Source organism: Bombus affinis, chromosome 3 (genome assembly GCF_024516045.1).
Source record: "Bombus affinis isolate iyBomAffi1 chromosome 3, iyBomAffi1.2, whole genome shotgun sequence".
NCBI classification, from domain to species: domain Eukaryota; kingdom Metazoa; phylum Arthropoda; class Insecta; order Hymenoptera; family Apidae; genus Bombus; species Bombus affinis.
In genome coordinates this window covers 15,271,027-15,294,990 of record NC_066346.1, presented here as the reverse complement: position 1 = coordinate 15,294,990, position 23,964 = coordinate 15,271,027, and the positions used below count along the sequence as shown (strand labels likewise).

The 23,964-nt window shown below is 35.1% G+C and overlaps 3 protein-coding genes and 2 long non-coding RNA genes across 8 annotated transcripts in view; 3 read left to right on the top strand and 2 right to left on the bottom strand.

Annotated features, from left to right (window-relative positions):
- The window catches only part of LOC126914806 (A disintegrin and metalloproteinase with thrombospondin motifs 3-like), a 207,860-nt gene that overhangs the window by 22,493 nt on the left and 161,403 nt on the right, over positions 1-23,964 (top strand). The window lies entirely within an intron of this gene.
- LOC126914752 (uncharacterized) overlaps positions 1-23,964 on the top strand; it is a 119,571-nt gene that overhangs the window by 34,258 nt on the left and 61,349 nt on the right. The window lies entirely within an intron of this gene.
- Positions 11,237-12,667, bottom strand: LOC126914840 (uncharacterized). The gene is made up of 3 exons (XR_007709853.1): positions 12,422-12,667; positions 11,478-11,800; positions 11,237-11,399 (listed from the first exon to the last, which is right to left on the bottom strand). It is a non-coding gene; the product is annotated as an uncharacterized LOC126914840 (long non-coding RNA).
- Positions 12,679-13,829, bottom strand: LOC126914912 (uncharacterized). Its single transcript, XR_007709932.1, has 3 exons — positions 13,786-13,829; positions 13,422-13,709; positions 12,679-13,254 (listed from the first exon to the last, which is right to left on the bottom strand). It is a non-coding gene; the product is annotated as an uncharacterized LOC126914912 (long non-coding RNA).
- On the top strand, positions 20,993-23,509 carry LOC126914690 (uncharacterized). Its single transcript, XM_050718977.1, has 2 exons — positions 20,993-22,630; positions 22,748-23,509. The coding sequence occupies exon 1, from the start codon at positions 20,993-20,995 to the stop codon at positions 22,526-22,528; it is 1,536 nt and encodes a 511-aa protein (XP_050574934.1). The 3' UTR covers positions 22,529-22,630; positions 22,748-23,509.

Sequence of the window (23,964 nt, the reverse complement as noted above, 5' to 3'; positions counted from 1 at the left end):
ATAAAGTTGAACTAAAGCAAATTCAATTAAATTATTTCTTTTTACTTGCCTATGGGATTCTGGGATTATTAAAGTTCCTATTACGTACTCGTATTCTCGCTAATTCTTAAAATGAATTGACTATGAAATGAATGAGACTATTTCTCCGATTATATTAAATAGGCAATATCAATTACGTGTAATTGAATACATTATTCGAACGTTTTCTACAGAACTCTTGTTATTAATACATTATGGAAAATTTGAAACCATTTCGATATATATATATATATATATAGAGGTTTGCAAGGCATTTATTGCAAACATATGCTTAACGAAAAATTAGTATACAACATTAGTAGTAGTCTCAAACATACAATTAATTGCAGTAAATGTCCTGCGACTCTTACATACATTGTCATACTCGTTTGAAATTGTAATAATACGTTAATCTTGTCACAGTATCGATAGGATATCAAGATATTCTTAATAATATGTCCACAAGGAGTTTGCAGGGATATTCAAATATTTTCGCGAACCACTGTAATTCAGCACAAGAGCAGAAAATTCCAGATTTTTTAGTTCTCGATCAGAGTGAATGTTTATACAAGTAACATTCGCTATCTGTGTCCATATTTACCGAACATTTCTATTAAACCTGCGCCAAGCTCGTAGAATGCCTCAGGTCGTATATGAGATGTCAGTTTTATCAAACGAAACGGGACCAGCTCCGTCTTACGTTTTCGATTAATTTTTTTCAAGATCTTGCTCTTGCATAATTAAATAATTTGAAAATTTATAATAATATGTATGTAGTATCTTAATGGGTCTTAGAGGAAAGGACAAGTAATGATGTTTTGATTTAATTAATAATATTCGAAGCAACGAAATAATTACAATGCTGTCGTACGTCTTATTTTCAGACGCGGCTTTCGACTTCCCGATTCACACTCTTCGGCTTCTACACTCGCTCGCTCTCGCTTCTCAATTCACACTCTGCACACCTTTCGCATCCGTTCTCTCCGGCTTCTCAACTAATACTGACTTTAACGTTTCTTTTGTCTTTTCCCGTCGTTCGAGACACGTGTCCCGAAACGCGCGTGGCCAGGGTCACGCGGGCCCTTACCACGAAACTTAAAAAGGACCGACGACACCTTGATGTACCCGACGATGCCGCGGCTCTCGCGACATTGTTTACGATTCGGCAGATATCTTAGGCCTTTTGTCCACGATACTACATGTATATATAGAAATTTAATAGAAACAAATAGCAGGTGGACTTGTTAGATCGTCAGAAAATTATAGATTGTTATGTTTATGTATCGTTCGTATGACACGCTGTAAAAGTAAGAAACGATAATTATAAATTTATCGAAATATATTTATTATAAAGAGAAAAGAGAAAATGGCAGGGAAATATAGAGGAAAATTTGTTCGTAGGACGCTTCGTATTCAAGAGATTCCAAGATTGAAAATTTGCCTACCAAGTATACTTGAACTTGGCTCATTACGTGATAAATTAAAAAAATGTATTTTTCTTGAAAACAATGCGTCTTGCGAATAAATTTTGTTCCACATTCTCAGTTTATTTTCACACGTAGAATAGCGTCCTGTCGATTGTTTACTCCTCTTCGGTTCAGAATTAGCCATGTTCTAGTACGCTTGGTAAATTTTCAAACGCGATCTTCTCGAAAATAAAGAATCCTGTATATTCGAATTTAAGTTGTCGAACGAAACCGATTTATACAAATCAAATGTATATCATCGAATATACAATTTGTTAAATAATACTCGTTTTAATCTACTTATGAAAGATTATGATACACGAAGAACTTATCGTTAGAATCAAATTATTTCTTTCGCTAAGCTTCGAATCTCAAAAATTTAACGTAGATATTTCCATCAGGTATTTTGGCATCGGAAGGAAAATTCCACGAACTTGAACCAATTTTTATTACTTTTCCGTCAAAACAATTCCCTGCTTCGTCTGACTTCGCGCTGAAATAACGCGTGATACACATAGCTTGCATTTCACTCTCAATATTATTTTGATCGATATCCGAGCCGAAAGTACTTGCCATTTCGATTTAATAACGCACTTACGTATTTATATCTCATTTATATGTGTCCTATGGTTTTAAAAATATTACGAGGCTGTACATGACGATAACAAGCGAAACGAGAAAGTAGAATATTGCTTGACTTTCGATGTTACATCGATGTTTTAGCTGTATATTCTACGATCGATGGAAATTCGTCAAGCACAATGAAATTTGAATTTTAATCAAACCTTCGAACTAAAAGTATTTTCCATTTCGATCTCATAATACAAATTCTATGCCATATATTCGTCATGTCTTTTGAAATATTATTCTCCGATCACGATCAAACAATAACAATAATGACAATGACGTAGAATACATTTAACTTTGCATATTATATCCGTTATTATATATTCTAATATTATATATTCTGCAACCGATTAAAATTTCCAAAGTACAAATCGAATTTCAACTAAAGTTGATTAAAATCAACTGTTCGAACCGAAGGTATTTTCCATTTTGACTTAATAACGCAAATAATAACAAGAATACTTATTCATATTTTTTCTTCTGTCTAAATATTATTAAAATCGTGCAAGGTGGTGTGCAACGAAAATAAAAAAATCGAGATGACAGAAATGGCCCTTAAACGCATAACTGCGCAACTATACGTTCAATTCCAAGCATTTCAATAACAGTCCCCGGAGTAGGAAACACTTCAAGTATGCGCTATCCTTGAATGAAGGAGTTAGACAAACTGACCGTCTACTCATTGTGGAAGCGCTCGATAATTACCAGTTCCTGGCGATTTTCTTCCTTACCGGTGTCTTTAATGAAAAGTTAGTCCATGTATATTACTTTAAAGATTCAACCGGGATAATTAAGTTTCGAAAGTCCTTTAGACGCAGTCGTTTTACGGAAGCCGGAAAAAGAAGAGAAATTAAATTTCGTGCTACAACGTTCGTATAAATATCAGATTTTAGATTCAAAGTTTCCAATATATATATTTTTCGATCTTTTTTTTTCTCCATTCGATATGATGATTACGGTGACTCGAAGTTGTTCCCATTCGTTAGAAGATGCGTATGTACTAACAATTAAATAATTTCCTTATAAAAGGAAAGAAACTTTTGGGACAAAGTAATATGTTCCTTCTTACGATAAAATACCCACTGTACGTAATATTTGCGCGCAACGATGGTAACAATAATATTAATTTCTTGATCCTTTTTTGTTTTTATTTGTACAAGATTTACGATAGTTTCATTAATATAATTGCGCGTAATTAACGACATTACAATGTGATCGATCGATACTCATTGAAGACTGGCTTGTTTAGATTGGAAATTTCCATAACATTCATCCCTAATCATCTATGCAGATTCCAGATATGTACCGTTATACCGTGTTGCGTGAACAACGAAATAAGCGTAACCCGTATCATCGGTTGACACAGCCAACATAGTTAAGGTAAACCAATTAAGGCAACGAGTTAGTAAAACGATTACCCTTCACGTTTTCTCCACGTTATAATCGTGTACGATCCGCCTACCATGAGAAAGGTTATTTGGCAATAGACAAAAAATAGTAAAAAGTCATGTAACAACTATAGCAAGAATCCGATATTAACCGGTTAACCGAGTCATTTTTTAAACTAGTTTTTTAAACGTAATTTATTTTTAACGGAAATTAAACGTCGCGTAGATAAAAGAACAGCAATTGGTAATTTGTATACTGTTCGTGGATTTCTAGCCATGGAACGTTAAAAACATAGACAGTTAAAATACTATAATAATACGAATCCGACAGACAAGCAACGATAATTTATTGAAAATCGGTAATGAAAAACGAACGGAATTTGCAAGAAAACAACATTATAAGTTGTTATTTTTAATATTAGACGCTTGCCTATTATTGGGTTGGCAACTTAGCGATTGTGGATTTTGTCATTAGGTGGTATTGACAAAATTCGCAATCACATAGATGCCAACCCAATATTTATCGTATGCAAGAAGAACCTTACGATATCTCGAGCGATTTTAATCGAGGTATAGTTGCAAACAACTTTTTTCATTAACTGCTGCAACTGCTATCTTAAAGTATATAAGCACGAGCGGAATATTTGGAAAAGAAGCGAAGAAAGAAACGTTTTGCGTTTGTAACAAAATTGAAGGACGAACATCCTTTAGACAAACTGTCAAGGCGGATATTCATAAATAAAATTGTTCGTTGTATGACTACGGATACGATGAAGAAAGCTTTCTCGCTTTAGTTAGAGTTTAGGCATTCCCACGTCGGATAAATAGATTCGCAAAGCGGAAATAATAGTCTTGCGAGTTCTTCTCGCGAAAAGTACGACGTTGGCTGATAACGAATTAACGAAACTTTACGAGATCTTGTACGTCGTGTAATTGGGAAATTTGTTCGGGTACGAATGAAACTTGTACAGGAGCGACGGGAAGCATAATATCGCCGACAGCCTCAAAATATTTATAACAGCCACAATGTGATCAAATCGCGAGTTTAAACGAATGATCCGTTAATAAATATCAGACGAAGCAGGGAATTGTTTTGACGGAAAAGTAATAAAAATTGGTTCAAGTTCGAGGAATTTTCCTTCCGATGCCAAAATACCTGATGGAAATATCTACGTTAAATTTTTGAGATTCGAAGCTTAGCGAAAGAAATAATTTGATTCTAACGACAAGTTCTTCGTGTATCATAATCTTTCATAAGTAGATTAAAACGAGTATTATTTAACAAATTGTATATTCGATGATATACATTTGATTTGTATAAATCGGTTTCGTTCGACAACTTAAATTCGAATATACAGGATTCTTTATTTTCGAGAAGATCGCGTTTGAAAATTTACCAAGCGTACTAGAACATGGCTAATTCTGGACCGAAGAGGAGTAAACAATCGACAGGACGCTATTCTACGTGTGAAAATAAACTGAGAATGTGGAACAAAATTTATTCGCAAGACGCATTGTTTTCAAGAAAAATACATTTTTTTAATTTATCACGTAATGAGCCAAGTTCAAGTATACTTGGTAGGCAAATTTTCAATCTTGGAATCTCTTGAATACGAAGCGTCCTACGAACAAATTTTCCTCTATATTTCCCTGCCATTTTCTCTTTTGTCTTTATAATAAATATATTTCGATAAATTTATAATATCGTTTCTTACTTTTACAGCGTGTCATACGAACGATACATAAACATAACAATCTATAATTTTCTGACGATCTAACAAGTCCACCTGCTATTTGTTTCTATTAAATTTCTATATATACATATTATTATAAATTTTCAAATTATTTAATTATGCAAGAGCAAGATCTTGAAAAAAATTAATCGAAAACGTAAGACGGAGCTGGTCCCGTTTCGTTTGATAAAACTGACATCTCATATACGACCTGAGGCATTCTACGAGCTTGGCGCAGGTTTAATAGAAATGTTCGGTAAATATGGACACAGATAGCGAATGTTACTTGTATAAACATTCACTCTGATCGAGAACTAAAAAATCTGGAATTTTCTGCTCTTGTGCTGAATTACAGTGGTTCGCGAAAATATTTGAATATCCCTGCAAACTCCTTGTGGACATATTATTAAGAATATCTTGATATCCTATCGATACTGTGACAAGATTAACGTATTATTACAATTTCAAACGAGTATGACAATGTATGTAAGAGTCGCAGGACATTTACTGCAATTAATTGTATGTTTGAGACTACTACTAATGTTGTATACTAATTTTTCGTTAAGCATATGTTTGCAATAAATGCATTGCAACCTCTATATATATATATCGAATTGGTTTCAAATTTTCCATAATGTATTAATAACAAGAGTTCTGTAGAAAACGTTCGAATAATGTATTCAATTACACGTAATTGATATTGCCTATTTAATATAATCGGAGAAATAGTCTCATTCATTTCATAGTCAATTCATTTTAAGAATTAGCGAGAATACGAGTACGTAATAGGAACTTTAATAATCCCAGAATCCCATAGGCAAGTAAAAAGAAATAATTTAATTGAATTTGCTTTAGTTCAACTTTATTTCTATTTCTTATTTAATGCAATTCTATTTTATTTAATTTTAATTTCCATTTTTCTTTCATTTTATTAATAATTTAATATAATCCTAACTCAATAACATAAATCATATAAAAAAGGATATATAAATAAATCGGTACAATACGATGCAAGCTAAATTTATGTACCAAAACTTTGACCACACCTTATAGATACGATAACTAATTGGAAATTAAGTAAAAACTACTTGTAATAACCCGCATTGCTTGTCGGGTTGGAGGAGATATTCAATCAACAAATAATTTCGCTACGTTCGAAATCTTCTCGCTCCTTAATCCATTTTCTTTCTGATTACAGTAAACAGCATTAATTCCGTTCTCGATTAATTAATCTTATCAGTAGTATACTTATAGCATTCTATAAAACATTAAATAAGTGACATTTAAGTTAAAAAATTATTTGCATATTATTATTTATACACTTTTGTTTGCATATATCATTATAAATATTAATGGAATAAACTAATAGGACAACATATTTCTTAAACAAATGGAAAAATGAAAAGTCGATGGATTTTCATTTAACAAGCGTGTATCATTTGTAGCATTATGACAACTTCGCGATCCATTTGCTCAGCAAGTACTATCTTCAATAACTAAATCCTTTTAAATTAGTTAAACCTTCAGTGTCCTATTTTCCTATTCACTAAACGACATTTTTAATACGAATCAATTCGTTTCGCTAAAGGCACTAAAAATTGATTATTAAAATAGAACTATACATTTTATATATTTTACACTAGTTCTCGTTGTCATATGATTACAATAACTTTAATGAATAAACGATCCTAAACAGTAACAGCATAAACGAGCTTATCTCAAGTATATCAATATTATACCAATATGTAGAAGTTTATATTTCCAAAATACCTGTCTTTAAAAGTAGAATAATAGCAAACAAGGCAGTAAATAAAGTAAACGATCGTATTGCTCAACAGTCTTAACAAATAAAGCAACGATGCTAAAAGTAACAAAAATTGCTCCATAGCATATGTCCTCACAATTAAATTACGAATTAAAAAGGAGAATAGGAGTAAAATTAACAAATCGAATGTAAGCAAATGAAAGAATCATTCTGTATTATGTTTCCCTCGCTAGTGGCGGGATATTCAAACTTTTAATAATGATAGCGTCTCTTCAATCAAGAAATCACACATACAAAAACTTTTACCTCGTAATAACGGTATTATTATACCATCGAATAAGTAAAAAATTAACACTCACCAAGAAAACGGTATAAGCAACGAAGATTTACAGCTTGGCCTTCGCGAGACAATAGTGGTGGTTGGCGCCAGACAAGTGGTCGAGAAGAGTATGCCCTACTGCACAGTCATAGGCATAGATCGTGCACCCGAATTCGAACGACCTCCGTGATACATTTCTTGCGCTACGCGAATAGGTGCACCTGTTTGCGTGCCACTTAATATCGCGTACGCACGAAACAGCTCGAGAATTATCCACGAATTCTACGAATTCGCAGTTACTAATCGCTTACCAAACGTCGATTATGTCGTTAGCGCTTGAAAAGACATTCGAATGTAATTGTTGCAAAAGATAAAGGAGCTTTGTAAAATAGACGATCCAATTCCTATCGCGTTCACAGTCGAAGTGGTACTGTGAGGCTCGTTGCGACCCGGCGTCCCCTTATACGATCGACCCCCGAGCTCAATAGCCAATCAGCGTTACGCATTCTCCAACGTTCAAAATCCTTCCGTTGGATCCACGGACGGCCGATGTCAGTTATGTGAGGGGGTGGAAAGCACTTTTGGCGGTATCACGTGTTGCTTCGCTGTAAACATGGACGATCTGGATTTAATTCAATTATCCAAAGCGAGAGAAACGGCGTTTGAGTGGTGGCGCGAAAATTACCGATTTCGTTGCGCATATTGACAAAGTTATGGCGAGGGATCTGTATGGTATGTACTATATAGCTTTTCTCGCGGGCTATGTTTCTTTATATTGTATATCGAAGTACGCACCTAGCGTTTCAAGAGAAGCTTTGCATGCCTTGTATAACTTGAACTGTAGTTTAGATTTACAACTTTACTTTAGTATTTATGTTTTCTTACTTTTCAAGAGGTAATCTGCGATACTTGTAAATAGATACTACATATATATGTACGTTAACTTGTAATGTGTAATATTCCTGTTTGGTTAGGTCTATATTTTCTAATGTGACAAATATGTGTATGGTGGCCATCTTGTACAAGTAAACTGATATTATTAGCGTAATTTTACAAATTACAAGTCATAAATTATTCCTTTTTCCAAACAAGGAAATATACGAGAAAAAATAGAACAGATTCTTACGATTATTTTTGTGAAGTTTTGAAAAAATCATGTATTTAAGTATTCACGAGAAAGGGGAGACAGAAAAGAAATGCAAGGATGGAAGGTTTCGAATATGTAAAACGTAGTGAAATCCGTAAATGATTTCATGACTGCTCTTGAACATTTCTTACAAACAAACGAGTCATCTCATACTTTCCTACAGGAGAAGTACATATTCATCAGAAAAAATTCCATTGATGTTGTCTATGAATGCTTATGCATCCAGCGAAGTCTGTGATTATTTTCTTTATCTGGAAACATACGTTATAGTTTTGAAGTTATAGTTTTACATTATTTGTTCACAATCGTTATAAAAAGACCGGAAATGTATTCAGGTCACGCACATGCTTTACTGCTTTATACGTACCATCGATGTTAAAAAACAACTCGCACCGAAAGGATTAATATAATTTTTATTTAAATTTTTTATTTCGTATTCATAAACGAAAACTGTGTTGTGTTGTTTGTCCTCAAATATGTAAAACGATTCCATTATATTATAAAGTTCTGAAAATCGATAATTTTCGTTATACATTTCGTTAGTTAAAATAGTTAAATGACTTTCCAGAAACAAATCATGCTTCATGGACATTTTGAGCTTAGTTAACGTAAAAGTTAAACCTTGTTCTGTAATTAGTTAAGTTACATGAAATTAAATGGATTTCAAGTAGCTGGTATGTAAATGATACTTAAACTAACATGTAATGCTTAAATCGTAAAATAAATATACATCTAAAATCAGTTAAATTTAGGGAATCAATATCGATAAACGCGAAACTATAAATAACATCTTTAAGTCAAAGATTATTTGAAAGAATTTCAATTTCACTTCAAACTTGAAAGGATATTTCAGATCAAGTAAATAACAAATTTATACCGGTATAGTGATCGCATGTTTCTTGAATTCAAACAATTTGTGTAATCGGTACGAGAATGTATGCAATATGGGATATTAAAGAGAATCGCATTAGGCATTATTGCACCATGTACGTCATAAATCGTCGATGAAAGCTCTGAAGCGGGCAAAAAAGTTTATAGCTTCGATAAATAAACTGTTCTTTGTAAATGATAGGTTAAAAAGTAGGTAATCAGCATTAATATCAATAGGATATTCCATCGAATAATTTTAAGGATCTTTGTATTATAACATATCCTTTAGATAAAAGATAATTGTTAGTTTTATAACGAAGAATCCACAAGTGTTTCTACAGTAACAAAGTAATTAACGTTTCCTTAAGGGACTAATTCTTGTTACAGATTTCTTTCACCTTCATCTTTGAAACTATTCATAAATTATATTTATATCTTTCAAAAAATCACATCCTAATCCTTAATAATGCTCACAGTTTTGTAGTATTTAATATCTTTTGATTTATTCGAGATTTCTTCAAATCTAATACAGAATTCAAAATGTTTCACGTATTTATTATAGTCTATAGATTATGCTTACAGACTTGGTTCATGTATGTACGTATGTGTATTATACATTATTGTATTTAAGAATTTATATGATCGTCCCATGAAATACCTCTAGTCTGTAGGAAACAGTCTGTTGCTACTATGGTTTAGATGAAAGAATATTATGACATGTCGTTTAACTGTATGATACCATCTATTAATGTACCAACGATGACTTTAATGACAGTCTAATAGATATTGCGCTACAACTTTTATCGACGTGACTTATTTCTATGATGCACTTCGACAAGCTGATTTCAGCCAAATCAAGTCAAACGAAGTTTCTTATGTTTAATATTCATATAAACTTACTATGCATGTACGTAGTTTGTTTCAATAGCATCTACGTACTTTAAGAAACTAGTTGATGACGTTGTTTCAATAACACAATCATAGTGGTTTTTAGAATAATCATGATTCGAACGCAGACTATTAGGGGATGATATGTTTTAAGAACAAAAATTATAGTTTTCCCTTCTAAAACATGAGATTGAGATTGAAATAATTTTGAAAGAAGAGCGAAATAATTTTAATTCTTTAACCATTTAACTCTACCTTAATAACAAAATACAAGAACGTGTTAAGTATACATTATTACTAATTTAATTATTTATATCACTAATAAACAATATTCTTAATTCGCAATTCTTATATCATTGAACTATACTATTAATGAAATGATTTTATATAACTTGCAATTCAATGGAATAAAAACATGAATGAAATATTTAAACATACCTACGTACATAGATTTCCAATAATTTTACGTAACTTTATGAATTAAAACGTTATAATATATTTTGCATATATATACGGTATATATCTGTTACATTTATCAAAAATGATTCTTGTTCAATTACATTCGCCACTTATATCGCGGAAGCGTAAAATTATTTCAAACAATATGAAAATAATTTATCGTGAAAAATATTTTACGTATTGTTTCTCGTTTTTATCGTAAATTAAGCACGTTCCCATTTCTTGCCATAAGAAATAATGGATAATCGATAACAATAGCGTAACGAAAGTAAAAATTATTGTTCATTCACGTTTTGAACGTAATTTTATCAGCTGTACTTTTTCAGCTACTTTGATTTTACTTAATTTCAAAGAACATATTTAAATAATAGCTGGCTTAACGTATGAAATATAACGTCGAAATATTACCGCGACTGTCTTGAACAGATTTCCGCCTGTAGATGACTTTAAACGTTTCCGTATCTCGTAATTTGCGAGAAACGAATTTCACATACATTTCTACGAGACCTTGCTCTGTCCACCTTGCAGTTCTTTCCTTGATTGACTTTCAAATTTCCCCCTGGATTCTAGGCTGTCTCTGTCATATAGAGTGAAGAGTTCGCTGGCCCTCGAAGCAAAGAGACAAGCACATAGAAAGTCTGCCTTTGGGGTTGGAAGTAAGCATAATTTACGATACGATGATCTAATCCCTTCATCACGCTTGGAATATACATGGTTGCCTGTAAAAGGACGCAGTTTTATATTCAGCACGTTGCAAAGAAAAGATCTATGTCATTTTGTGATCTTATAGTACTCACTCGAGAGAAAAGGAAATTTTAATCAACGTTATATAATATTGATGAAATCCAATTGCTGGGTCAAGAAGAAGAGAAAAATATCCTCCGCCATTGATAAGAAATATTTCATTTGACTTTCTGTTTTAATATACTGCGAGCACGAGAAAATATTTGCGCGTGTCCATATTTTCCAATGAACCGTTTTCCTATCAGCTTTTATATTTCAAATCAAATCCTTATAATCGTATGAAAGTACCATTAAATAATACCAAGTTTAATACATGTATCATGTATTTATATTCATATTATTTAAATACCTTTCGTAGTCACTGTATAACTGCCATCTATGGATAACACATAATTCTCTATTTTTTCCTTCTGTAGCCGATATTGCACGACATGCATTATTTATTGATTTGTACGTGTGTCCACAATAGGTAGATTTCTCTCTATGTGTATTCATAAAAAAAATTCGTTGAATTCAAATCAGATGATGGAGGAGATTATTTTATTGGACACGTTTATTCTATCTATTCTATCGAGGGTTCGATTTAAACGTTCGATTTAAATGTTAAATAAAAAGTACGGTATATCAAATAAATAGGATTAATTTTTGGATCTACGCTTATCAGATATTTTATACTTCTCTCATTAAACATGTACTACAAATTTACGAAGTTTTAGATTACTTCCTTGTAACATTATCTCTCTCTCTCTCTCTCTATATATATATATATATATATATATATATATATTTGTATATATATATAAATATACAAATATGTACATATATATAAGATCGTAATCCGGGGATAATTCAGGGATCTATTCTGTAGTCTGAAAATCGAGTTTTTATTATGGAGTAAATGATAAAATACAAAAATAAACAACAATTAATATGCGTCTATAACAATAAATAATAATTATATAAACGGGAAATAAAAAGTCTTTAGTACAATGTTTACCTGAAAATCGAGAATCGATTTTCAACGTCCTGAGCTACCGATCTTTCTTCTTCAGTCTTTAAAATTTTAAATAACTATTCTGTAACCTTGTCTGTCTCTAATGTAACTCTCTGTCCGTCCGTTCGCGAAAAATTTGCTTCTTAAAATGGTCGTCCATAAAACAAAAGAAGGTCTGTCCGTGAAACACAGCCTGTCGTGCTACCCGTAAAACAAAAAGAATCCCTATCCTACATGAACTCTAGGGAGTTTATACCGCCCCTCGAATGGGGAGTGGAACAGATTCCCTTCAGATCCCCGATTACCGTTATCCACTTCATATATGGAGTTTGAAATCCTTCTTAGAATTATGAAAGGTCCTTTCCTAATTTCTTCCAGCTTATTTCTATTCATTTTTTTTCCGTTATGGGTGAAGACCATATCACCGATTTTAAATTCGTGTTCTCTTCTTTTTTTATCGTATTTTTGTTTGTTAATTTCGAAATTTCTTGTTGAGTTTTTGAATGCTTCTTCTCTGTCTCTTTTTAGGTTTATCTTATTCTCCATTATTTCCTTAGGGACGATTTCAATCATTTTTCCATTCAGTAAATGATTTGGGGCAAACCCCGTTACACTGTGTCTGGTGTTATTGTTTTCTTCTACGCTTTCTTCTGTGATTTTTGTCCAGTTTCTCTTATTTTTGTCTGAATTACATCTGATCCTGTTTACTAATGTTTGATTTACCCTTTTGTTCAGTCCATTGGAGGATGGGCAGTCTGTCGAGGTGAAAATTAATTTAATGTTCCTTTTCCTCGTATACTCTTGAATTTCTTTGGATGTCATTACTGGGTATCGGTCTGCAAGGATAATTTTTATGCAATCAGTTTCTCCTGTCGAGTCTATAAGTTTTATGATATCTTCTGTGTGTTGTGTTTTCGATGTGGACATAAAAACAGCCCTTGAAAAATGATCGATGAGTATGTGCATGTATTTCTTTGGTGAGTTGTTATTGGGTGAAATCGACCTGGGAAATTCAGTGCTTCATAAATCATACAAGGTTGTTTCTTGGGCAGTGGCTCTGGCTTTCTGTCCAATCTTGCGTTACTCCCTTGTGTTTTTCTTCCCTTCGTCTGATATTGCCCCAAGAATCCGATTAAGCCATTTGTTGATTGTACTGTTTCTTTATCGATTTTATCTTGAATGTGTATGGGTAATCCAATAACAATTAGATTTATCCCTGTCTCTTCAGAAGTCTTCCTCCTTACTTCCAATATTAATCATTCCTTTTTTATGGCATATTCAGTGAATGAACCTGAAATGTATTTAAAGTTATAAGCGTATCGTACTGCAGACCAACCTTTATTGCCAGAAGCTTTTTGAACTGCCACCTTCCAATTTTCCCAGTTGTATTCTTCATCCTTTGGCAGATTTGTCTGGTACCATTCTGATGCTGTTTTTCCCAGATATTTCTTCAAATTCTTGATCCTTTTTTCATCAGTTTGGATTTCGTATTTTTCGTATTCGGTTTCATACTCATATTAGAGTATGGAAGGGATGCGTATGTGAAATATGAATATTTCATACTCCAATCTGTGGCTTTTTGCGTTCCATCAAATTGTTTTATGACAAAGTCTGTGCCTTCTCTCTCATGCATGTTTTGTTTCTGGAAGATTTCTAATAATGTTTCTGTTTGAAGATTGGGCTTTTCGATTTCGGTCTTTATTTTCCTTGTGGGGATGATCTCCGATTCTTCTAAGTAAATATCTCGAAACACGAAGTTTAAACTTGTACCGATGTATGACGCTGCCGTTGCGTCATCCATCGTGAGTGCAATGTTTCTGTAATGGCTTACCTTGGTTAAGTTGTTTGCGGCTTTCTTCACTATCGATAAACTGAATAACCGCGGACGATGATCTCTTGCTTGATATTCTGGAGGAAAGACATCACATACTTCATCTTCTGGTTTTCTTATGGATTCTTATGCATTCTATTTTCTCCCTCTTGCGTTCTCGTTCACGGCGATACGTAGCTTCACTTCTAACGGCATGGCGTAGTGAAAATCGATTTGTAAGATGGTAATTTGGTGATAATTCAGGGATCGATTCTGTAGTCTGAAAATCGAGTTTTTATTATGAAGTAAATAATAAAATACAAAAATAAACGACAATTAATATGCGTTTATAACAATAAATAACAATAATTATATAAACGGGAAATAACAAGTCTTTAGTACAATGTTTACCTGAAAATTGAGAATCGATTTTCAACGTCCTGAGCTACCGATCTTTCTTCTTCAGTCTTTAAAATCTTAAATAACTATTCCGTAACCTTGTTTGTCTCTAATGTAACTCTCTATCCGTCCGTTCGGGAAAAACGTGCTTCTTAAAATGGTCGTCCGTAAAACAAGGGAAGATCAGTCTGTCCGTGAAACACAGCCTGTCGTGCTACCCGCGAAACAAAAAGAATCCCTATCCTACATGAAATCTAGGGATCTTGCATATATATATGTATCCTTTTAAAATTCTAAAAAATTATACAGATTCATAAAAATATAGTTAAAGACTTTGTAATATAGCGGTTTTTAAATAAATATATATAGTTTTTAAATAAATGTTAAATTTCTTCCGACTATTCGTATCACATTACGATTATGCTCTTTTAGTTCTATAGCTTACGAAGTTAGTTTAGAAGTCGAGGCTTACCTCACAGGCTTACACAAAAGTATTGGTTGAAGTTTTCCTATCAAAAAAAAAAAAGTAAAAAAAAAGGAAAAAGTTGTAATCGCTTTAATCCGCAGGTTGTAGTTAACACGTTTGTGTTTCGATTTAAAAGTTAATTCAATTAATCCATAATATCGAAATGTTGCTAACTGTTATTTTATATTTTTTTTATATTATTTGATATTTAATCGTTTGATGAATACCATAGATATCTGATATTTAATCATTTAGATGAATTTCATAGATATGTAATATTTCATCGTTAGATGCGTTCCATCAAAGTTTAATATTCATCCGCCCACGTTCTCTAAGGGAAGATTTCATATAAACTAATATTCATAACGTTTTAAGACATTTATAAAATAATTACGTAACACTTTATGTTAATTTGGAAATTTAAATAAATTAGAGAATTATCAACACCATTCGTTGTTATAACGATGCTTAATAACTCGGAATACAAACAGCTTTCAAGTAATCGGATAAAATTTATCATGCTGCTAAAGTAAAAGTATGATTTATACAAGGTAAAATCTCCTTTGTAAGTAGTGTGATGCTCGTAATGTCAGGCACACGAAGTATACGCGCATATTATATCACGTAATTTCAGCTTTATTCCATCTCTTAATCGCTTGGTTTGAAGAAGCCGTAAGTAACAAGCGAAGCCATAGCGTAAAATAGTTTTATTAAACTTGTAAACAAATATAAGAAATATAGTCGTAGTATCCAACTGCAAGTTCAAATGCGAAAAATAACGTTCGGGAAAATTTGTGACATGGTGAGAAATTTTATACTCATATCCTAAATTGATAACATATATATTATTTGTAGAAAATTATATTTATTTGTATATATGTAAACATAATATCTATTAATGAAAAAGTTAATTAAGAAATATTCTATTATTATTACTATTCGTATCAATTATTTTTCATTTAATAAAAAACTAGTGTACACCAACTCATGTTCATTCTACTGATCTTATTTTTACGGTTCGAAATATATATATCGAATTTCGATTTTCCATCGTGTTTCGCTCATGATTCATAAATATTAATTAGCATGCGATTAATTGGTGTTATAATTCAGAATGTTCGATATTCATTTACATTTATATTACTTTCACGTTATAGTTAAATATTTAACGTTGGTTAAATATTTTATTATTTGAAAGACTTGTGTCTATACTTCATATGCGACAAAAATTGAGAATTATTCACGTTTTTTAATTTAACGATCCTACTTTTATTTCAATTAAATCTCGATTCTTAAACTTTCATTTATTCGCGTCAAAATTAAATCCTAAGCTTCAATCCTACGCTTCCCTATGTAAAAACCTTTTAATCCTTATTTTTCGAATAGTTTGCGAGAATTGATCTTCGCGCAAGAATTAACGCCACTCAAGTACTAATTGATTCCATCTCCAGAGCGCTTAAGTGACATTCGATTGTCGCTTGAGTAGTTCTTATCCTCGCTGTAAAATACGACAGAATTTCGATTCCTCGATCATTAATTACATTATGAGACTACTTTCTCACGCTTTTCCATTCCACGCCGTGATTCCGCTCGCCTAACTACTCTTTCGTTATAGCGCCGATCAGACTTTCAACAAGGTCACGATTAATCTCGATAATGAAATTTCCATCACTATCGCAATAAAAAAGATTATTCTACGTTAAGCTATATCTTCTTTTATTAATTGACAGAATGCATCGATACGTTGATCGCCACGTGAATTTTATAGATTTTGGCCAATAGATCGAATAGAAACACAGAGTGTGATTCTACGTGAAAGATAAGAAAGATAGGAAAAACACCTGGTATGATTTATTACAATTAATTTTTTTTCATCCGAGGATCGAAATTGAGGATTTAACCGGTGTACTGAAATTTTTACAAATTTTATTCCACATTTTCCACTCGGTTTTTCACGTAGAATCAGTAATTGCTCGCTTCTGCCGCAATATTTTTCAGCCCATTTACATTATTAAAAGAAACGTTTTACTTTTCCAAGGTATTGTATTACATTCGCGCACTCTTCTCCGACAACGTTACCTAATTCCTTCATATCGTCGGAAATTCCTTGGCCCGTGAGATTTAGCCTATTTTAGCGATCCTGGGAAATTCAATGAATAACAGTCGATTCGATCGATACGAGGAATTTTAAAGTTCGTTCCTCGGTATTCGTGTAATTTCATTATTCGCGTTTCATTCGTTGGGAACTTGCGTTAATTTGTTCGCCAACTGGAGGTTGCATAAGTCCGTCGATTTTTATTTCCACGAACTGTTAAAATAGGATAAAATTTTGTTGCCATAAATTGTATTTAACGTCTTTAGCGGAGTTATCAACCACGAGCTATTGTATAAAGCTTATTACTTATTGTGTAGAACTTTTACTATATCGTAGATCAATAACGTACTAAGATTATGAAAAATAATTTCACGTGGCTGAGATACGACGGAGATTCGGAAGATTTTGGAGATTTATGCTCGTAATATTAAGACTTATGTACGCGACTCGAATATTTATGTATTCTCCTTCAATATCCTTAATCCCTTCGATATGACGTATAAAATTTACAAATTGCCATTTTAACACAATTCAAATATAGTTCACGTGGACTACACGCGAACGATGTGGTTTCGAATTTATTAACTAAGCGTTATACGTTCCTCAATGTGGACATTACTTATGTACATGGAATGTACGATTATAGTTAGAAACGTGGCTGAAAATACAGATTTGTTAATGGTATAAGTTACAGTTGCACAATGATGAGTCATAGCAGATGAGATTACCATAACTTCGAATATAACTTTTATCGTTACAATTCTATGTTAACGTTGTATTTGCATCTGACAGTTTGTTGAATTGCGTGATATCACGAAGATGGCGAACTAAGTTTAACTTGGTTTAAGAATATAAGTTTAACGATAAGTGAAATCTACCAGTTTCTTCTCTTTTTTCTTCTTTTTTTCTTTTTATTTTGCTTATTTCCTTATTTCGCGAGTTTCGTATAATTCTCATCTATCCAGGAATAATTTAAATGTAGAAAACAATTCAACGAAATGAGAAATATACGTTTGTTTCATGTGCGATTAAAAAATTGCATCCGACGAATTTAATATATCAATTAATAAGTATTATATTTGTTTGGAATGTTATTTCTGCAAAATTGTTTAGAATTGTTCTTTGGATATTTAATAATACGTATCTTGTAAGTTAACGAAGATAATCGCGATTTGTTGTTTTTTTTTTTTTTTTTTATTAATGTAACTTTTACATACTGCTGTGTCCGCTAAAATAAATTCAGATATTATGGAGGTTTCAAATACGTAACGACAAGAAGATATTGTGCCTGGAAAATAGTAGTAAATGTTGAATATGTCGATGTTAAAACGTCTTTAATATATTCGGTATAAATATATCGAATTTAATTTATTTTCAAATTACATTATTATTTAATGCTCGCGATTAACAACCATTTCCAATTACATATTTAATGATGCATCTATTATCAGAACTTATTAAAACATCGCATCTCATCGAAGATCACGTTATTCTGTGATTGTTTCGTACTCGCTACGTTTTATGTACGTACACGTAATGAGAATTAAAATTTATCGAAGGAGGAGCTGCGGTCTGCGAATAATTTGTTAACAAAAGCGAAAAAAAAGAATCGTGTTAAATCTAACTAAGTATCTCTGTCTGTTGTTACAAATATTACGTTAAAATTGTGTACGAGACGAATAAATCGTAGAGAAATAGGGAATCGAAGAGGCAATTATGGCATAGAAATTAACAGGAAAAAATAATCTTATCTGTTAATTTTTATAGGATAGTTTGCTTTTTAATTTTTATCTATAGGGATAAGAGTAACCATTAGAAATGTAGTATCGTGGGCAAAAGGCCCAAGATATCGGCCGAACCGTATACAAAGTGGCGAGAGCCGTGGCGCCGTCGAGTACATCAATGTGTCGTCGGTCCTTTCAAGTGGACAGTTTTGTGGAAAGAGCCTGCGTGACTCTGGCCACGGGGTTTCGGGACACGTGTTCGATGGGACGAGAAAAAACAAAGAGACGCTAAGGGTAGTGTTAGTTGAGACGCCAGCGAGAACGAATTCAAAAGGCGTGCAGTATGAGTTGAGAAGCGAGAGCGTGCGAGTGCAGATGCCGAAGACGAGAGTTGTAGAGTTGCTAGCGTTGTAGAGAGATCGAGTTGTTAGTTATAGAGTTGCGAGAATGATTTGAACGGAATAAGACTTTTGTGTTTTAGTTCAATTTGAACATTTATCGTTCTCTGTCCATTTAATCTCTGTTATTTTTATTTATCTTAATAAATAGTATTAGGAGAATTTTACAAATCTAAATCATCCTAATCCTATCCTTTTTCCGATACTACAGAAATACTTATAGAAATTTAATGGAATTTTCTGTTAAAATTACATCTACCTTGATTGAAGGAAATTTTAATTAATTTAAATTAAAGTAAATGCTTAACATTCGTCATACATTAATTGAATTCGCTAAAATTGATGTACCAAATACATTTCACCATGACGAAAATGTTTCAACGTTTGCATCGATATAATAGCGTTTGTACTGGTGTATTTATCGATGATATGTTTACTTGAAATACGTGAAAACAAAGTATAGCTACAACAGGCTGTTTAAAAACAGAATGTAAATTATTGAACGTACTTTCGTACTGTGACGATAAATCGTGGGGATTGTTAATGAATTATTATGCACTCGGTAATAAAATACGCTTGCAAAATACAACATCTTTTTGCATGGAAGCTTTGATATTAATATTAAATATGCAAACAGGATATACAGCGTGATGAAGGCTATTCATTTAGTTTGCTTATTACTTTATAGAATGTTATAAACGTTAATGTTACGCCACGAGGCTTAACACAGGCTGTATTTTCTAACCGTCACTCGCGGCCCTACAATGTCTCAGTCAGATCGTCTTATCTGACCGCCGGATCATATACAATGTATCGACGAGCGCATAGCTGTCGCCAAGCAGCGAGTTCTCGAAACGTCGAATTTGGTCCGTTACGTTTTCCACGCAAGAACAGACATACGTGATCATAGGCGCGAACGGTGGCGTGACCTAAGTATAGTGGGGGTCGTCTTAAAGATGAGACAAAGAAATCATCAAAAGTCGATCAGTTCCTTGTGACGTTACACTTGTAACGTCGAACGTTACACTTTGAGTCAAATTCTGAACGCCAATTCAAGTCGATCCGCGACATAGCCAAACATTCGCTTATTTTATTAAGTATAATATCGTGCTACGTCCACCAAGAGACTAAGCTCAATTGTAAGAGCCTTGCTCTATATTGTATACATCTATATTATCTGCGTGCGATAAAGTTGTTAATTGTTTATATCTTTTCAATCGTGTAGACTAATTGTTGGAAATATATATTATTATAATTCTGTGACTCTCAGTGTTATACCGCATCAACCACCCCGATTATCCTAACCGAAATACGGGGATCGAACTATTCGTGGTGTCGATTATTCTAATCGTAACGGGAATTTACGACTCTCGTTGACGCGTATTCTAACGACCGCGTCTCCCCGCGATAGCTCGAAATTACATGGTCCTTCGAGCCGGATTCAGTGTCAAGTGAAGAGTGCACGCCAGTGACACCCACTACAATACAGTGCCACGTGAATCCAACACAACCAGCAGCGGAAGCGTTACCACCCCAGCGAGGTCAGTAACGTTAAGGGTCGACACATTTGAAGAGGTATAATTCGGTGGTTGAAACGCAACCACACATCCTCCTACCGCAAGGTGGATAATCGCCAACAGAAGTAAGTCCAAACGATTTCACTATCAATTACATAAAAAATAATGTCAACCGGAGACGAGCTCGCCAACTTGCGTCGTCGCCGGGGCTACTGTAGCGCCCAGTTTACACGCCTCGCAAAAAAACTGGAAGACATCGAACAATCAGGCTGTCCGGACGAGATCGACTTGCTTCAAATTAAAGAACGTCTAGAAACCTTCGAGAAGGAAATCCGTGCATTACAACACCAGATCGTAACTTTAGACGAGGGAGAGATCGCGCGCGGCAGTGAGCTAGCGGAAGAATACGAAAGGCTGCAATGCCGAGTAGCCAAACAATTAATCAATACACGACGAAGTACGCCGTCACAGTCGACAAGCGGCGAATCAGCCGTCGGCCGCGAGTCCGCGTCGCTCAAACTACCGGAGGTTCGCATACCTACATTTGATGGCGCCCTCGAAGATTGGCAGTCGTTTCACGATGCCTTCTCATCAGCGATAGATAGAAATGAAAATTTAGCACCGGTTCAGAAATTTCATCATCTCCGAACAGCCCTGACTGGCTGGGCCGCGCGAAGCATACAGTCATTACCCATCACCGACGCAAATTACGCAATCGCCATGGACGCTCTTAGGGAAAAATTCGACTGCCACCGTCAGATCTGCATGCGTCACTGGGATTTGCTTTTCGACTATCCCAAAATAACTAAAGAAACACCAGAAGCTATAGACGATCTTATCGAGACAGTTAAAGTACATCTCCAAGCGTTAGAAAGACTCGGGGACCCAGTCACGTCAAACGCCATTCTCATAAAGCTTGTCACGTCGAAGTTACCCTCAGCCGTTGTTCGCGAATGGCAACATACCCTACCGGACAAGAAATTGCCGCCATATACGCATTTAGTAGATTTTCTGAAAACACGGACGAATAGCGACAGAGCGTGTTCATCATTAACCGTCAAAAAGGGGGCGTCCGATCAACACGACCGTCGGCGACAGGACACGCCGCGAAGCTATACATTCGTAACTACACATAATACGTTGTTGTGTCCGAACTGCCACGGACAACACGAATTATGGAATTGCCATGTCTTCAAAACGAAGACGCCCAAAGAACGCCTGGAAATCGCCAAAAGGGCGTCGCTCTGTACCAATTGTTTAGGCAAGGGACACGCTCTCACTCAATGCTCCGCGGGATCATGTCGCATCTGTAGACAGCGACATCACACGTATCTGCATCAAGGCCAGGGGCATAGCAAAACACGAACACGTGTCGGCCGAACATCGAGCGGTCGATCGTCAAGCGACCGATCATCCAGCGGTCGATCTTCGCCCAGTTCACCGTCCCCGCGTTCGTCACATCGTTCGAGACGCTCATCTTCGTCTCCCCGATCGTCTCGCCGGTATTCTCGCCGAGAGTCTCCCCGAGAGTCTCCCCGAGCGTCTCCCCGAACGTCTCCCCGAGCGTCTCGTCGAGATTCTCGCCGAGAGTCTCCCCGAACGTCTCCGCGAACATCCCCGACACGCGAATCTCGGTTACCGCGATCGGCGGCATCGGGATCGACCATATCGTCCAGTCCTAAACGACACGGAAAACAATGACGTCATCAGACGAGCCTGTTAGGGACCGAACCACAGAAAACGGACTCATCGACCCCGCTCCCTTTTGAACCATTGCAACACGACTTGTTAGTCACAGCGCAGGTCAACATCTTGAATAATGAAATTCAACCAGTTCGTTGTAGAGCTCTGCTAGATACCGGCTCTAGCATGAACTTTATCGCCGAAAGGCTCGCTAACTCATTAAAACTCAATCAACAGAAATGTTCGGTCCCAATCGGAGCACTCAACACGTTATCGACGACCTCGAAACGCTACATCACGGCCACGATCACCTCTATTGACGGCACATACGAACGCAACTTGACGTTTCTGATCATACCGACTATCGCGTCTTGGGTCCCAAACCAACCCGTAGATCGCTCAACAATACAGATACCTAGGAATCTCCAATTAGCCGATCCAAGATTCCATAGACCTGCTCCGATCGAAATATTGTTGAGCGCCGGACCAACACTAGCATCACTCTGTGTCGGCCAACTTGATATCAGTCAAGCAAACGGGCCCGACTTGCGTCTGCAAAAGACGAGATTCGGATGGGTCATCGGGGGGAGCCCAACCTCACAATCATTAGCATACGCATTTCACACCTCCACGACGGCTTTACAGGCGGACCTCGCCCGTTTTTGGGAAATCGACGAGGGTCCGTCCACCGCACGAATTTCGGAAGCGGAACGACAGTGCGAGGAGCACTTTCGAAATCACGTTCAACGCAACAACGAAGGGCGATACGTTGTCGCTCTCCCATTCAACGAAACAACTCCTCCGCTTGGATCTTTGAAAGCCATGGCAATGAAGCGACTCACTTCCCTCTGCCGTCGATTCCAACGAGACAAACAATTCGAAGCCGACTATCACGCCGTAATACAAGAATACTTGGAATTAGGACATATGACGAAGATCACCACGGACCACTGCACGGACGACGGATATTTTCTGCCACATCACGGCGTGATCAAAGAATCCAGCCGGACTACAAAACTCCGAGTTGTGTTTGACGGATCTGCACCAACCACCACCGGAGTTTCATTAAACGACGTACTTCATACGGGACCGAAACTACAAGACGACATATTTCTTATCCTTTTAAGATTTCGTTTTCATCAGTATGTCATTACAGGCTGTATTTTCGAGCTATCGCGGGGAGACGCGGTCGTTAGAATATGCGCCAACGGGAGTCGTAAATTCCCGTTACGATCAGAATGATCGACACCACGAATAGTTCGATCCCCGTATTTCGATTAAGATAATAGGGGTGATTCAGGTATGATAACACTGTGGCTCACAGAGTTAAAATTTATATTTCCAACACTTAATATACACGAATGAATAGATATAAACACTTAATAACTTATCACGCTGCAATAATAGAGCAGCACGGTATGAGACTTAATGTTAGAAATTCGGCGTTAGATCTT

Coding starts and splice junctions, on each gene's coding strand:
- LOC126914690 (XM_050718977.1), top strand. CDS start 20,993: ATGTCAACCGGAGACGAGCTCGCCAACTTGCGTCGTCGCCGGGGCTAC.